Source organism: Phaseolus vulgaris, chromosome 1, assembly GCF_000499845.2.
Source record: "Phaseolus vulgaris cultivar G19833 chromosome 1, P. vulgaris v2.0, whole genome shotgun sequence".
In the NCBI taxonomy this organism is placed as follows: domain Eukaryota; kingdom Viridiplantae; phylum Streptophyta; class Magnoliopsida; order Fabales; family Fabaceae; genus Phaseolus; species Phaseolus vulgaris.
This window is the reverse complement of record NC_023759.2, coordinates 2860843-2876758: the sequence shown is the minus strand read 5'-3', so window position 1 is coordinate 2876758 and position 15916 is coordinate 2860843. Positions and strand designations below refer to the sequence as shown.

The 15916-nt window shown below is 34.0% G+C and overlaps 1 protein-coding gene across 1 annotated transcript; it reads right to left on the bottom strand.

Moving 5' to 3' along the window:
• Positions 1 to 9092: 9092 nt before the first annotated feature.
• On the bottom strand, positions 9093 to 9545 carry LOC137815344 (uncharacterized). The gene has a single exon (XM_068618489.1). The coding sequence runs from the start codon at positions 9543 to 9545 to the stop codon at positions 9093 to 9095; it is 453 nt and encodes a 150-aa protein (XP_068474590.1).
• Between the last annotated feature and the right edge of the window lie 6371 nt (positions 9546 to 15916).

Sequence of the window (15916 nt, the reverse complement as noted above, 5' to 3'; positions counted from 1 at the left end):
TTCACTCGTTGTCTTCTACTGCCAATGATGGAAATGTTCATAGTCATAGAGCTTTCCAACAATAAATACATAAAGGTACTATGATGATTCATCTAAAAAAATTGAAATATTATGTTTTTTATAAGAAAAAATGTAATAAGAAGCAGTATGATTCATGTAAAAAATTAGTATAATTAATTTACTGGTATATAAATACATGAATTAATGAAAAAATAACATCACAAAATAAAAATATGTTAATACAATTTTTGTTTTAATTTTGAAACGAAAAAATGTATAAAAAATAAAATTAAATAAATTGAATACGCAGGTAGCAGATTTTTCAATCTTAGATGCAATGATTATGTAAGAAGAATAATCACACAAAGATTTATATTGGTTCACTCAATATTGAGCTACATCCATCCCATTTCACACCAAGATGGATTCCACTAAAACACAACAATCTTTTACAAAAGATTACAAACAAACCAGTTCTTGAACCCTTCAAGAACCAATGATACAAGCTGAAAAACTCTATTTCAGCAAAAATTTTACTTCAAGAAACTCTATAAAAAAGCATATGAATGCACTTTTACAAAGAAATGAGTTTAAGGAAAGAAAACACCGTGTTATGCAGACTTTAGAAACTCAAACCGGATCTCCACAATTGCAACAATTTGATGAAACTTCTAATCTCAAGCCAATGTGAAAACAACACAGGAACTTTCAAAAGCTTTTAAAAAAAACTTTAAAAAACAGAACTCACTTAAGAACCTCACAAGAAAACTCTTGAAATTAATAAGCAAATTGTAGGAATGATTTGAATTGTGATATAACTATCCTTTTTATAGGACTCAAATCAAAACAGATTTCTCAAAACAATTTTGAAAACGGTTATAAAACAATACGTTAAAGCTTAAAATATAAGGTTGTATTTTGAAAATGCACTTGATGTTAACATAACCAACCTTTGGTTATTTAAAAATAGAATATGTGAACAAAACTGAATTTTGGATACAAAACAAATTTTTAAAAAATCAAAAACAGTTTTAGTAACAAGTAACAGGTAGGAAGTAACAAATAACAGATATCAGGTAGCATGTAACATGTTTAATTTCATATGTCGGGCTAAAGAAATCTTTGTGACAATTCCACTCTCATTTTGTGTTGAGATGAGTTGTGATTTCAAACTACAAGTTTCAAGTAAATAGAATTTTAACTTAATAATAGATATAAGAAATTAAACATTTCATCGTGTATAAAGTTCAAATTGTTCACTCCTATAAAACCTTTCACTCTAATTTTTTAAATTTGTTACTTTTACTTTTTTTTTATCATGTGAGTTTTTATATTATAAAATAATGTGATGAAGAAAATATATGATAGATAGAATCATGCAAGTAAATATAAAAACATAAGCCTAAATTTATCTTTGGTCAACATTTTTGTAATATAAAAACTCACATTATTATTACTAGCTGCAACTAATAATAACAACTGTTCTTACAAAAAGGGACCAAGAACACTCGAACTAAAATAAGATGGCCTTTTACACAAATCTTCTGATTTCGGGCTATACTCTCGGGTTTCTATTGGGCTGGATTACTTCTTGGGCTGGACTCTCAACTGGGCTAGGCTCGCGATTGTTCCTCTCGGCTGCTTCTCTTGGCTATTCATCTCGGCTGCTCTTCTCGGCTGCACCACTCGGCTACTCCTCTCGGTTGGTATTCATCACAGGTGGGGGGATGTACCTGCAAGTCGCTCCGATGCCAAAGTCAGAAACAATGTAATGGTTTTTCAGATAAAATCACTCTTACCTTTTTCTTGTGCTGACCTCCTATTTATAGAGTTTCGTTGATGGGCCTTCTACAGTACTTTTGGACTTTCTTATCACACCTTTTTATTACTTTTACACCCCCTTGTGCAAGTTCCTTATTTAAATTGGGCTTTATTATGATTTTTATTATCCTTTCAGGTTTCGGTCCAGACCTTTCGGTTCTAATTTATCACTTTGATTATTGGACATGTAGTTCTCGGCCTATACCTCTCGGTTTTAGGCTACCAGTACACTGGCCCCCGAGACAAAAATAATTGATTTAGATTGAAATGATTTGTGTCTTAATATAATATAATAGTTTTGTGTGTTGATTTGATTTGGTATTTAATGCCTTGGTTTTCGTAATATACTTTTCTGAAAATACATGATTTGACATGAGATGTCCATTTTAACCGTTAGATCATATATATTTTTGAATAATTTTGTGCGATCATAACGTTTCAAATTCTAGGGTTCGCGTGGGTTATAAATAGGTTCCTTTCTGAGTCTTTTTATGATTGTGAAACTTATCGCTATTAACAGAAGCTCATTTTTCATCTTCAGTTGATTCTGGAAAGGTAATGTCTCTTTCAAGCTTTTCTGCTAGTGATGATTGTTCGAGCGCGGGTGGTGAATCAACTGGGCGAGTGGTTCGGGAAGAGGATCATCCAGACTCAAAGTCTTCATCTGCTACCCCTTCTTGCATGAATGATTCTAATGGAGCTCCTACTGTTGATGTTCCTCAAGAAGTCGATTTTATGTTGCCTCGGAAAAACCTTCGTCCAGGTTATCAGTGGGTTAACCCTAGGGTTCGGGAATATTTTTCGAAGTATCGTTCTGCTACCGAACTTCGTAGTTTTCTTTCTCATTCTCAGATTTATTATTCTGATATTAAAAACGATATTATTTCCTTTCGGCGTGTTGGGGATGTTGATAATGTTTGCCATGACCGAGAAGATGATAGTTATGAATTTTTCTATTTTTATGCTTGCTTTTTTAGAGACCTTCATATTCGATTGTCTTTGAACAACTTTCAAATAGGCGTTCTTAATTTTCTTAATGTTGCCCCTACTCAGCTTCACCCTAATGGTTGGGCTGCCATGCAAGCTTTTAGTATTTTGTGTAAATTACTGTCGCTTTCTCCTAGTCCAGCTTCGTTCCTGTATTATTATAGTTCTCGGCCTGGTAAACGACCAGGATGGCTTTCTCTTATTAGTAAATCCAACGTTTGCTTCCTTAAACCTTTTACATCATCTTATAAGGATTTTAAGGGAGGTTTTTTCAAAATTCTAATAGAGCCGATAGGGAAAGAGTATTTTTTCAATGGAGAGTCTCCAAAATTTCCTCTTTACTGGACAAGAGATCCGGTGAAGTTTAATTCAATATCTTTTCACTCAATGGGGGCGGCCGATTGTCATGTTATTGAAGTTTTCAGTCACCTCTCGTACCAAGTTCCCACTCGCGCCTTGCTACAATTGTACACTTCGTCCCATCCACGAGAAGATCTTATTGGTAGGTGGTTGTTCTTCATGTACTTGTTTGATAGGATGTGTTTTTTAACTTTGCTAAGTTTTTTATTGATTTTCAGCTTTGATGGCAAGCACAAATCCGAAAGCTCGGTCTTATTTTTCGAAGCTGCTAAACAAAGTAGGTGATGTAACTCCTCGACGCGAAAATGTGGTGAATCCTGTTGTTGAAACGGAAGAAGCAGAGCGTGTTGCACCTGTTGAAGTGGTTGAAGTTGCGCATCATGTTGATGTTGCTGGGCCTTCGAAAAAATCAAAGAAACGAGATAGAAGCAGCAAGAGATCACACTCTTCTTCTCGGCGTCATCGTCGTGTTGAGAATGTGTCATCGGAACCACTTTCTGAAACCATTTTTTGTGCATCAACTAAGTATGCGAAGTTTGTCCAAACTTCTTTTAATGAATCGTCTTACAATATGTTGAAAAATATGGATGCTGCTTCATTGGCTGATTCGATTATTGAATTGTCGAGTAGAAGTTTGTTGATTGGAAAAATGATGAAGGAGAAAAATGGAAATTGTGTGTCTTTATCTGAATTTGAGAAATTGAGGACTGACCTTGCTGAATACAAGGAGAAAACGAGCTCTTTGTTCGAGCAACTAGAAGAAATGAAGAAACAAAAAGGTGAACAAGAAGTTGCAAAGGAAGAGTTTAAAAAAGAAATTGTTGAATTGAAGAATGAAAGCTCGAGGTCAAGTGAAGAAAACGCTCAACTCCGTAAAGAGAATCAACTGCTGAATGAGAAGGTGTTAGCGTTATTGTCTACGAACGAAGCCGACAAAAATGCCATCAAACTCATGGATGAAGAGATAAGTCAGCTGAGGACCAACGTTTTTGAAGCCGAAAGCTTTATATTTGAACAACATCAACTTGGTTTTGAGAAAGCGCTTCAACAAGCCAAATATTTTTATAAGATTCCACTTGATGAAGGCAACTTTGATGTTAAAAAGGATTTTTACAAGGGTGAATTGGTGCCGGCTAATGAAATCCCAGACACAGATGCTGAAGATGTCAATATTGAGAGCTAGAAAGGCGTAGGTGTGCTTGCCGAAAGTAGATTTATTTTGAACTACAAATCCATGTATGGATGCTTTTTGATATGCTAATCCATGTGGGGGGATTCGTTTTGTTAAATGTACTGTCTTTTTGAAAGTCTTAATACATATAAAGTTTGTTAGATTGTCAACTGTTATATTGTTTTGCATTATTGGTCGTATTCTACATAATTGTCACCTACCGAGTTAATTGTACTATTTTTAATGCGATGATGTTTTGTTCATACGCCGAGTATCTGTCGGTTTTTATCCGAAAGTGGTTTCGAAATAACGGATTCTTTGCGGATTTTGTAATCTATGAACACATGAAATCAAATTTATGTAAAATATCATAATGGGTATTGATTCATAATTTATTAGTGGTTTTATCCAATTTATTATCAACAAAAGTATGGTATGCGAGTGAATTTTTTATTGGAAATGGAAGCGTTCGAGATCACAAGTTTTTATGAATATACGAATTTTCGGGTGGATTTTCTCTTAGAGTGAAATCATCTAAAGCCGAAAGTTTTATGAATACATTGCTTTTCGGGTGGGTTTTCACTTAGAGTGAAATCATCTAAAGCCGAAAGTTTTATGAATACGTTTCTTTTCGGGTGGGTTTTCACTTAGAGTGAAATCATCCAAGACCGAAAGTTTTATGAATACGTTTCTTTTCGGGTGGGTTTTCACTTAGAGTGAAATCATCCAAGACCGAAAGTTTTATGAATACGTTACTTTTCGGATGGGTTTTCACTTAGAGTGAAATCATCCAAGACCGAAATTTTTATGAATACGTTTCTTTTCGGGTGGGTTTTCACTTAGAGTGAAATCATCCAAGACCGAAATTTTTATGAATACGTTTCTTTTCGGGTGGGTTTTCACTTAGAGTGAAATCATCCAAGACCGAAAGTTTTATGAATACGTTTCTTTTCGGGTGGGTTTTCACTTAGAGTGAAATCATCCAAGATCGAAAGTTTTATGAATACGTTTCTTTTCGGGTGGGTTTTCACTTAGAGTGAAATCATCCAAGACCGAAATTTTTATGAATACGTTTCTTTTCGGGTGAGTTTTCACTTAGAGTGAAATCATCCAAGACCGAAATTTTTATGAATACGTTTCTTTTCGGGTGGGTTTTCACTTAGAGTGAAATCATCCAAGACCGAAAGTTTTATGAATACGTTTCTTTTCGGGTGGGTTTTCACTTAGAGTGAAATCATCCAAGACCGAAATTTTTATGAATACGTTTCTTTTCGGGTGGGTTTTCACTTAGAGTGAAATCATCCAAGACCGAAAGATTTATGAATACGTTTCTTTTCGGGTGGGTTTTCACTTAGAGTGAAATCATCCAAGACCGAAAGTTATGTAAATGAACGACACATTGTTAATGGATAATGCTTCTTCATTGATGGATAGATATATATACAACCTTCTTTGTACATCTTCGAATTTCAACTAAAATAAAACTTTAAATGACTTGTATTCCATGTTCTCGGTACTATTTTTTCTTCTAGAGTTTCTAATCTGTATGCTCCATTTTGCAAATTTTCGAGTATCCTGAATGGACCTTCCCAATTAGAGGCCAATTTTCCATGTCGCGGATCTTTTCGTGCATCAGTTCGCATTCTCCATACTAAGTCCCCCTCCTTAAAATCTCTGAATTTTACTTTCGCATTGAACATTTTCATTGCTCTTCTTTTTACTGCTGCCTCTTTTATCTTTGCTCGTTCTCTAAGTTCTTCAATGAGATCAAGGTCGGTTCTCAAGCATTCATTGTTAATATTCCAGTCTTCTATCTGCCTTCGTAACGTTGGTTCATTCACTTCTACAGGTAACATTGCATCCGTCCCATATGTGAGGTTGAATGGTGTTTCACCAGTTGAAGTTTGTGGTGTACATCTATATGCCCATAAGATCTCTGGTAACTTCTCTGCCCACAAACCTTTGGCATTTCCTAACCTCTTCTTCAATTGTCCCAAAATAACTTTGTTTGCAGCCTCCGCTTGTCCATTCGTCTGCGGATGTTCAACTGAAGTACTTGTTGACTTGATTCCCAAATCTGCATAAAATTCCATAAGTTTTTTGTCAATGAATTGTCGGCCATTATCAGTTATTATGGTGTGTGGGATTCCAAATCGACATATTATATTTTTCCATATAAATGTTTGAACTTGCTGAGCTGTTATCTTAGTCAGTGCTTCTGCTTCTATCCATTTTGTAAAGTAATCTACAGCGACTATCATGAATTTAGTTTGTCCTCGGCCAAGTGGAAATGGACCGAGTATATCAATTCCCCATTTTGCAAAGGGCCATGGAGAAGTAATTCCTTGTAACGCCTGTGCTGGTATATGGTTCAAACTTCCAAATTCTTGACACTTCTTGCATGTTTTAACATAAATTTCACAATCTTCTCGGAGTGTTGGCCAATAATATCCAGCTCTGCAAACTTTTGTTGCCATTGTTCGGGCTCCACAATGTAAGCCACATATTCCTTCATGAATTTCTTTCACTACATACTGAGCTTGCTCTTTTGAGAGACATTTCAACAAAGGTATCGAATATCCGCGTTTGTAGAGTTCATCTCCAATTAACACAAAACTAGCTATTTTTTTGGTCATTTTTGTATCCAATTGAACACCTTGCTCTTGATTCTTTATGGCTTCCAAATATGTTTCTATCCATTCATTTGTTGTTGTGGTGACGTTGCAACATTCCTCGAAACCGACTGTCGGGTGACTGAGGGTTTGTTGTATAACCGAATTGTGTTGGAGTTGCCGCTGTTGACTTGCCAATTTGGATAATGAATCTGCTTTCATGTTTAGCTCTCTCGGAATATATTTTATTTCAGCTTGTTTGAAACATTGCATGACATTTAATACCTTATGATAATATTGCATCAATAATGGATCTTTTACTTGATAATCTCCTCGTACCTGTCCCACTGAGAGCTGAGAATCACTTTTGCAAATGACGTTTTCAACTCCCATGTCTCTCGCCAGTAGTAGTCCTGCAATAAGAGCTTCGTATTCGGCCTGGTTGTTGGATGTTCTGAACTCGAATCTCAATGCCATCTCTATTTGGAAGTTGTCTGGTCCTTCAAGTACTATCCCTGCTCCGCTTCCTTTTTTGCTTGACGCGCCATCTACATACAATATCCACTGCTCCTGCTGTGCTGTTGTCGGCATCTGGATGATGAAATCTGCAAGGGCTTGAGCTTTGATTGGTCCTCTCGGTTCATACTTGATTCCATATTCGGAAAGCTCCATTGACCATGTCACCATCCTACCTGCAAGTTCTGGTTTTCTTAAGATTTTTTATATTGGATAATTTGTCCTCACAATTATCTGATGATTCTGAAAGTATGGCCGAAGACGTCTTGCGGCGTACACCAAGGTTAAGGCGACTTTTTCTACTTTGGGATATCTGGTTTCAGCATTTTGGAGGGATCTACTTACAAAGTATATTGGTTTCTAGTCTGGATTCTCTTGGATTAACGCTGCTCCTATGGCTTCATTGGAAGTTGCTAAGTAAACTATGATGGGTTGGGTCAACTCAGGTTTGATTAGGATTGGTGGTTCAGCTACCATGCTTTTGATTTGAGAGAAGGCTTGCTCACATTTTTCATTCCACTCAAAGGTTTCAGATTTTTTTAACAGGCTTATTATCGGTTTAGTTTTTTCGGCTAAGATCGGTAAAAACCTTGACAATGAATTTAGCTTTCCCACTAACCTCTGCACCTCTTTCAGGTTTTTCGGGTTCCCCATCTTCATAATTGCTTCACATTTATCAGGATTAGCCTCAATCCCTCTGTTGGTCAACATAAAGCCTAGAAATTTTCCACCTTTGAGGCCGAATACACATTTTTCTGGGTTGAGACGTATATTGTACTCTCTTATGCGTGAAAACACCTCCTCAAGATCTCCCAAATGTTTCTCCACTTTCTCTGACTTCACAACCATATCGTCCACATATACTTCCATGTTTCTTCCAATTTGATCTTTGAACACCTTATCCATCAATCTCTGATACGTTGCTCCGGCATTCTTTAAGCCGAAAGGCATGACTTTGTAACAATAATTTGTCGTATCTGTGGTAAAAGCTGTTTTGGGCACATCTGGCTCATACATCTGTATTTGGTTATACCCTGAATAAGCATCAAGAAAACTCATCATTTCTTGTCCAGACGCCCCATCTACCAATTGGTCAATGTTGGGCAATGGATATGTATCTTTCGGACAAGCCTTATTTAAGTCTGTATAATCTGTACACATTCTCCACGTTTTTTGACGAGCACCACATTGGACAACCATGTCGTATATTGAGCTTCCTTAATGAAACCGGCTTGCATTAACTTCTCAGTTTCTTCCATTGCTGCCTTTCTTCTCTCTTCACCCAACTTTCTTCGTTTCTGAGATATCGGTCTTGCTTCTCGGCATACCGACAACTTATGACAAATTACCTTTGGATCAATTCCAGGTATATCAGACGGTGTCCAAGCGAACAAGTCTTTGTTGTCGCGTAACAATGTGACAAGTTTGTTTAACAATTCTTCGGGCAAACTTCCACTTATATAAGTGCATTGCTTCTCATCCCGGCCTAATACCACGACTGTAGTCTCTTCTTTCGGTTCCAACCTTTCATCATTTAATCTCGGGTCCAAATCCGCCATTGCCACCATTCTTTCGGTATCTTTGTGTGTTTTTAAATTCATCTTTAGACCGGCTGCATAACATTCTCAAGCATCTCTTTGATTAACATAAACTGTTGTTATCTCCCCCTTTTCTGTTGGAAATTTCATTGCTAGATGTGGCGTTGAAACTATTGCTCCCAACTTATTCAAAGAAGAACGTCCTAACAACACATTATACGACGTAGAAGCATCCACCACCAAATATCTGATTTTAATCTTTTTAGTCTTACTTCCTCTTCCGAACGTAGTCATCAAATCCACATACCCTTTCGTGCTGACTCTCTCCCCTGAAAAACCAATGATTTGTTCTCGGAAAGGTACAATGTCTTCTTCTTTCAGATGCAGTCTTTTGAAAGTATCCCAAAACAGAATATCAACTGAGCTGCCTTGATCAACCAAGGTTTTCATGACGGCATATTCGGCTATTTCAACTGTTATCACCATAGGATCGTCGTGATCGGGATCAATTTCTTGGAAATCTTCATCTGTAAAAAGCATTGGTGGCAAAGTTCTTCTTTTAAAAATGTGGTTAATGGTCCTTATACTTCTCTAATGTTGTTTCCTTGCTGATGATGATTCTTTTCCAGAGAAACCACCTGAAATAGTGTTTATAAACCCCCTGACAGGTCTCCCCAAGCTTCGTTCCCTACTTCTCCTTACTGATTGTGTGTTTTGATAAACCCTGTCATTTCTTCCTTCTGATCTTCCACCTCTTCTATCATCTCTTTTTTCTATTCTTTTTTCTCTTTCAAATCTGTCTGCCCTTCTTCCCCCTGTTTCAATTCCTTTCAATCTTCTCTCCGGACTGGTCCTCAGTCTAACATTTCCTCCTTGAACAAAACGCTTCAACTGCCCAGCCTGAATCAATTCTTCTATTCTATCTTTCAACCCGACACACTCCTCTGTATGGTGGCCATGATTCTTATGATATTCACAATGTTTGGTGTGGTCGGCCCTTTCCGGTGTTCGCACTTTTCTAGTTGGTGGTATTATCTCTGCCGCCATGGCTTCTTGTAAGACTCTTGTTCTGTTTGTATTTAAGGGTGTGTATTGCTGGAACTTTCGGCTTCTGAATTCTTCCCTGGCTCTTCTAGCCATAGGTCCACTTTCTTTTTCTATCACCTTTTTTTCACCTCCATCCATCCTTGCCTGGTTCCGGAACTCTCTCAGTTCTTCCATTTGCATGAACTTTGACGCTCGTTGTCTACTAGTCGCAGGTTTCTTGCAGAGACTATCAGCAAACGGTCCCGGCTTTAGTGCTGTTATCATATGATGCATGGTAACCTCTGGGCTGAGGTTTCGAATTCCCAGGGCAACCTTCCCAAAGCGTTCCATGAACATTCTTAACGACTCTCCCTTTTCTTGCCTTATATTCACCAAAGCAATCGAAGTTAAACGATGGGGACGACTAGTTGCGAACTGAGCTCCAAACTTTTCCACCAATGTATCAAAACAATCTATGCTCAAAGGCGGAAGGCGTGTGAACCAACTTAACGCTGTCCCTTTTAACGTTGTAGGGAACACTCTGCACATAATAGCATCGTTCCACGTATATAGACTGATCTGCGTGGTGTATACCGCAACATGTTCATCAGGGTCTGTGCTTCCGTCATACTTGTCAATAGTTAAACTTCTCCAATTGTCAGGCAATGGAGTATCAACTATAACATCACAGAAGGGATGTTTTCTTGAAGATGCTCCTGCAAAAACTTCAGAATCTCCAAGGAATCTTCTTTTCGTTTGGGAACTTTCATTATGATAAATCCTCTCATTGACTTGTGCTCTTGGCTGAACAGTTTCAAATGATGCATTCAAAACTGTCTCCTCTTGTAGTTTTCTCCTCATGCGTGCATTTTCGGCTCTTAACATACTCAGCTCTTCTTCATTACTCTTTTTTAACGTCTCGAACTCTTTTTGCAGCTGCATCAACATTGTCATTGGCATACTGACGTTATCTACTTGCTCTCCTTGTCCTTCTCTCTGATCCATCTTGTCTCCTACCTTTCTTTCTAACTAGTTCTCGGCCCCACGGTGGGCGCCAAAATGTTCTTACAAAAAGGGACTAAGAACACTCGAACTAAAACAAGATGGCCTTTTACACAAATCTTCTGATTTCGGGCTATACTCTCGGGTTTCTATTGGGCTGGATTACTTCTTGGGCTGGATTACTTCTTGGGCTGGACTCTCAACTGGACTAGGCTCGCGGTTGTTCCTCTCGGCTGCTTCTCTCGGCTATTCATCTCGGCTGCTCTTCTCGGCTGCACCACTCGGCTACTCCTCTCGGTTGGTATTCATCACAGGTGGGGGGATGTACCTGCAAGTCGCTCTTATGCCAAAGTCAGAAACAATGTAATGGTTTTTCAGATAAAATCACTCTTACCTTTTTCTTGTGCTGACCTCCTATTTATAGAGTTTCGTTGATGGGCCTTCTACAGTACTTTTGGACTTTCTTATCACACCTTTTTATTACTTTTACACCCCCTTGTGCAAGTTCCTTATTTAAATTGGGTTTTATTATGATTTTTATTATCCTTTCAGGTTTCGCCAGACCTTTCGGTTCTAATTTATCACTTTGATTATTGGACATGTAGTTCTCGGCCTATACCTCTCGGTTTTAGGCTACCAGTATAACAACAATAATAATAATGATTTTTTTATTAGATATTGACGTGTATATTGATTTTTAATTATAATAATTTATTTTTTCCCGTTTGCATTTTTTATTAGATAAGAGATTAAGTTTATTATTATTATTATTATTATTATTATTATTATTATTATTATTATTATTATTTTATTCTCTGATAGAGGTTTTAAAAGTAGAAATTGTAAGATTATTGTTTTAACCATTAGGTCACATTCGACTATAAGTTTTTATCTTTTACAATATTAAAAGTATCTTTCAATTCCTGATCAATAATACGTAACTCCTTCGATAAATCACTAAAATGGTTTTATCTTTATCAATAATTTTTTATACTCAAAATAAAAAAAGGTCAAATCCTACTCAACATACTTCGAGCATGCATACCAATGAAGCGGGGCATGTTGATTACTTGTGTGCATGTTCTTACGTAGTTAATTTGTTGTCTTTGTTAATGTACCTTTGAAGAGTTACGTTAAAGAAAACGACACGAGAGCTTATAATAAAATGGAAAATTCCATTGGATCCATTCATAATAATAAAATCTACTCTTAATATATGGAAATAAATTTGATGTGGACCATTCAAATACATATTAATATTTTATGAAAATTCTTGATAACTTTTTTAAAGGTACAAGTAGAGCATGTACAACATCAGCATCGATATTATAGTAATTTAACTTACACTAGATACGACCATACATATTTAAAGACAAACGTGATTAAAATTTATTTTTAAAGTTTTTAGTGTATAAGAGAAATTTTAAAATGTTCCATGAATTAGTAAAAGTATTTAACATATTAATAAAATAAAATTTTATTGTGTTATTTGATATCTAATTTTTTCAAAATATTAAATAGTCATAGCAAACATTGGTTACTTGATTTCTCGAAGGAGTTTTTTTTTTGGGTTGATCTCGCGTTCTGCGTGCAAAGCGTGGCTTATTCTTTAATTTCTAATTTCTCCCATGCGTTTAGATTTGTTGGTTGTTGCATTTAATAAATAATAATAACAATAATAGCAAATAATCTATACCATATAAAAAAATAATTAATTTTGATAATAAGTTTTTGGTGTACATAAATTTTTTTTGATTTTATCTTTATTTAATATATTTCATTTTTATTTCAATGAAGTATATTGTAATTATTTAAAAGATAAAACTAGTTTTTAAACTTTTTAAATAATATTAAGGGTCAATTTTTATATACAAACTAATGCTTCACTCTTTCTTTAATTTCCTATTTTAAGATAATAATAGAAAAAAAGAAAGAGTATAGTTTCACACTCATTTGCTTCCCACACTAATTTTCATGTATCAAATAAATAAACTTCATTTTCAATCACTTTATCTATTTCATTTCAAGCAATTGAATTTTTTGGTAAAATCATTAATTTTTTTTATCTATCATCAAGTGAATCATAACTTTAATGTGAACTTTATCACACACTCCAATCTCAAAACCACAAATAGAATAAGAAAAACTTGAACAATAAGAAAAGCCAAAAAAAAAAGTTAATTAATTTATCATTTATATATATATATATATTAGTTTTTTATTATAACAAAAGTTTTACAGAAGAGAAAAATAACAAACAGAGGCCGCAAATCAAGGGGCTGCGTGTACCACCGAAAAATAGTGAAACCAAGGGGCTGCATAGATCCAGCTAACATACCTTTTACCAGGTACAAAAGGATCGACAAATAATAAATAATATTTTTTTCCAATAATGAGGATTTAAAAACAAAGACAATTTTTAAACCATATTGAATACTTATTATTTGTCATATGTTATTAGCATCTTCAAACATCATATAAAGTGATATGAAAAATATAACAACTTATTCATGTTTAAGTGAAAAAAAAATTAAGATGGTTACACATTATTTTCAACTGGAATTCTCAACTTTCTCTGTTCACTTGCTAAAAGAATGAAATTTTAAAAATGGTGAAACGCCTCATTACAGTAAAAAAAAAAAAAAAAAAATCAATTTTAAAATTCATAAGAATATTAGAATGATTAAATTTCAGTTTATAACTTCATTGTTTCGTTAATAAAGTTTTGTATCTTTTAAACAAGAAAATTCGCTATCTTTTATCACCGTTTAAGAAAAAATATTATTTAAACAAGTAAATAGATTGAGCTTAAAACAACAAACTCGTATTTTATCTTCCTTATAACAAGAAATCTTGTGAATTAATTAAATACCAATATATAAACATTTATCATTATAAAAACTAATATAAAAATTAATAATTTTTTTAGTTTATAAAATAGTTTTTAATTTAGTAATATAACAATTAATTATTTTTTATCTTTAAAATTAGTATATTTTTTGTGTAGATGTATTTTTAGAAGTCATTTTAAATATGAAAAAGAGAATAAAAATTACAAAAATAGAAGAAAAAAATGAATATATTTTGCAGTTTTAACCTTATAAGTCTAAATGATTATTTCATTGGTTATTTTACTGAATTCTGAAACAGCTATCAATTATTTTATAAGTGTAAGAAACAAAAATACAACCCGTATGTGAAATGCAACTTTGCTAAATAGCACGAACCCTTTTTTACTAAAAAAACAATCGTCAATGAAATGTTTGCGAATTTGTTTTATTGAATATTTCAATTTGAAGATAGAAAAAAATAAAAAATGACATTTGAAAGAAATAATGGTGGATAATGTAAAGATTCCTCAAATTTAGTTTGCTAATATTTATAAATTTCTAAAATGAAAAATATTTTCAACTTGCAAAACCAACATGCCCACGTTCTCATAACTCCAAACACAAGCAATTTAATGATAAAGTAAACTCATTCATATCTCTATTTTTCTTTAAAATGCTAACGATTGAATAAGAATGATCATGAATGATAAAAAAAACTCTCTTTTAAATCTTCAAAGCAATTATAGTAGAGATTTAAACTTACCAAAGCAAGATGATTGAGATAAAATCTCCATTAAGTAATTTTCTGGTTTATAGATTAGCTGTCTAATTTTGATTTATTCAAACCGATAATTTCTTATTCTTATTTTTTATTTATTTAAATGGACCAACTAAGTAGTTAGTCTAGTTTTCAAATGTTTTATGTAAACATCTAAGAAATGACATTGAAATTTAGTATATCTAAGAATGGTGCATCAATCAACCAACAAGGTTTGGATTTATAACCTGACATAGAAATTTTTGTTAGCATAATTTATGGCTTATATCATTCATGGTGATCACTATGAGGGTCCATTTTTCTTGAATTATGTGCAATGTGTGGTCCTTATTGTGTTAATACATAAGGTTATGGTCCACTTTTCTTAGAATATATGGAACATTTGTGTGTAAGGGTAAAAGTGTGGTCCTTACTCTTGTGTTAATGCATAAGGTTAGGGTTGGAAGGGGACCATATTTCACCAATGGGAATGAATGGTACAAAATCTAAATAATTGAACATTAAAATACTTAAATAGTTAATATATAAGGTACAATTTTTATCAATTTTAAATTGGTGTTATAATTTTGTCGTTAACACAAAATTAAAGTTATCTTCAAATAATAAATAAACCAAGTAACTAAAATATATTTAAAACTAGATATTGTTTTTTTTAGGATTAACTTAACTTATTTAATTAATTAATGTGTATAAATTAGATTTTAGAAAGTTAATTTAATCAGAATCCCTTTTAAATATATTAATGATGCATATTTGGTTTACTCTAGTTAATTATTAGTATTTTCTATTATCTTAAATATATGCTCATTATTTTCTTTCTTTCGTTCTTACATGTTTTTTTTTATTGTGATAAAATCAATATGGTATTAAAAGGATATTACTCTCACTCTTAAATTTTTGTCTCAGTTGCGTTATCTCTTTTCTCCTTCCATTATTGTTTGTTATGCTTTTGCTTTCTTTATTATTCCATAATTGACATATCCAACCCTAGATCCCACTTATTTCCTTTTTCTTCATCATTTCAATGATCTTAGTCTTATTCTCATCTTTTAGTTGCTTGATCACAAAAATTACACTACTTGGAGTCGTGTTATGTTGGTCACTCTATCCCTGAAGAACAAAATCTTGTTTGTTGTTGGTTTTCTTTTGAAACTAGTCGTGGATGATCCTACATATGCAACAAGGGACTGATGATGTAAGAACATATTGTACCAAGTTGAAGCTCATTTGGAGAGAGTTACCAGGATACAAACCTCATTTTCCTTGCACATGTG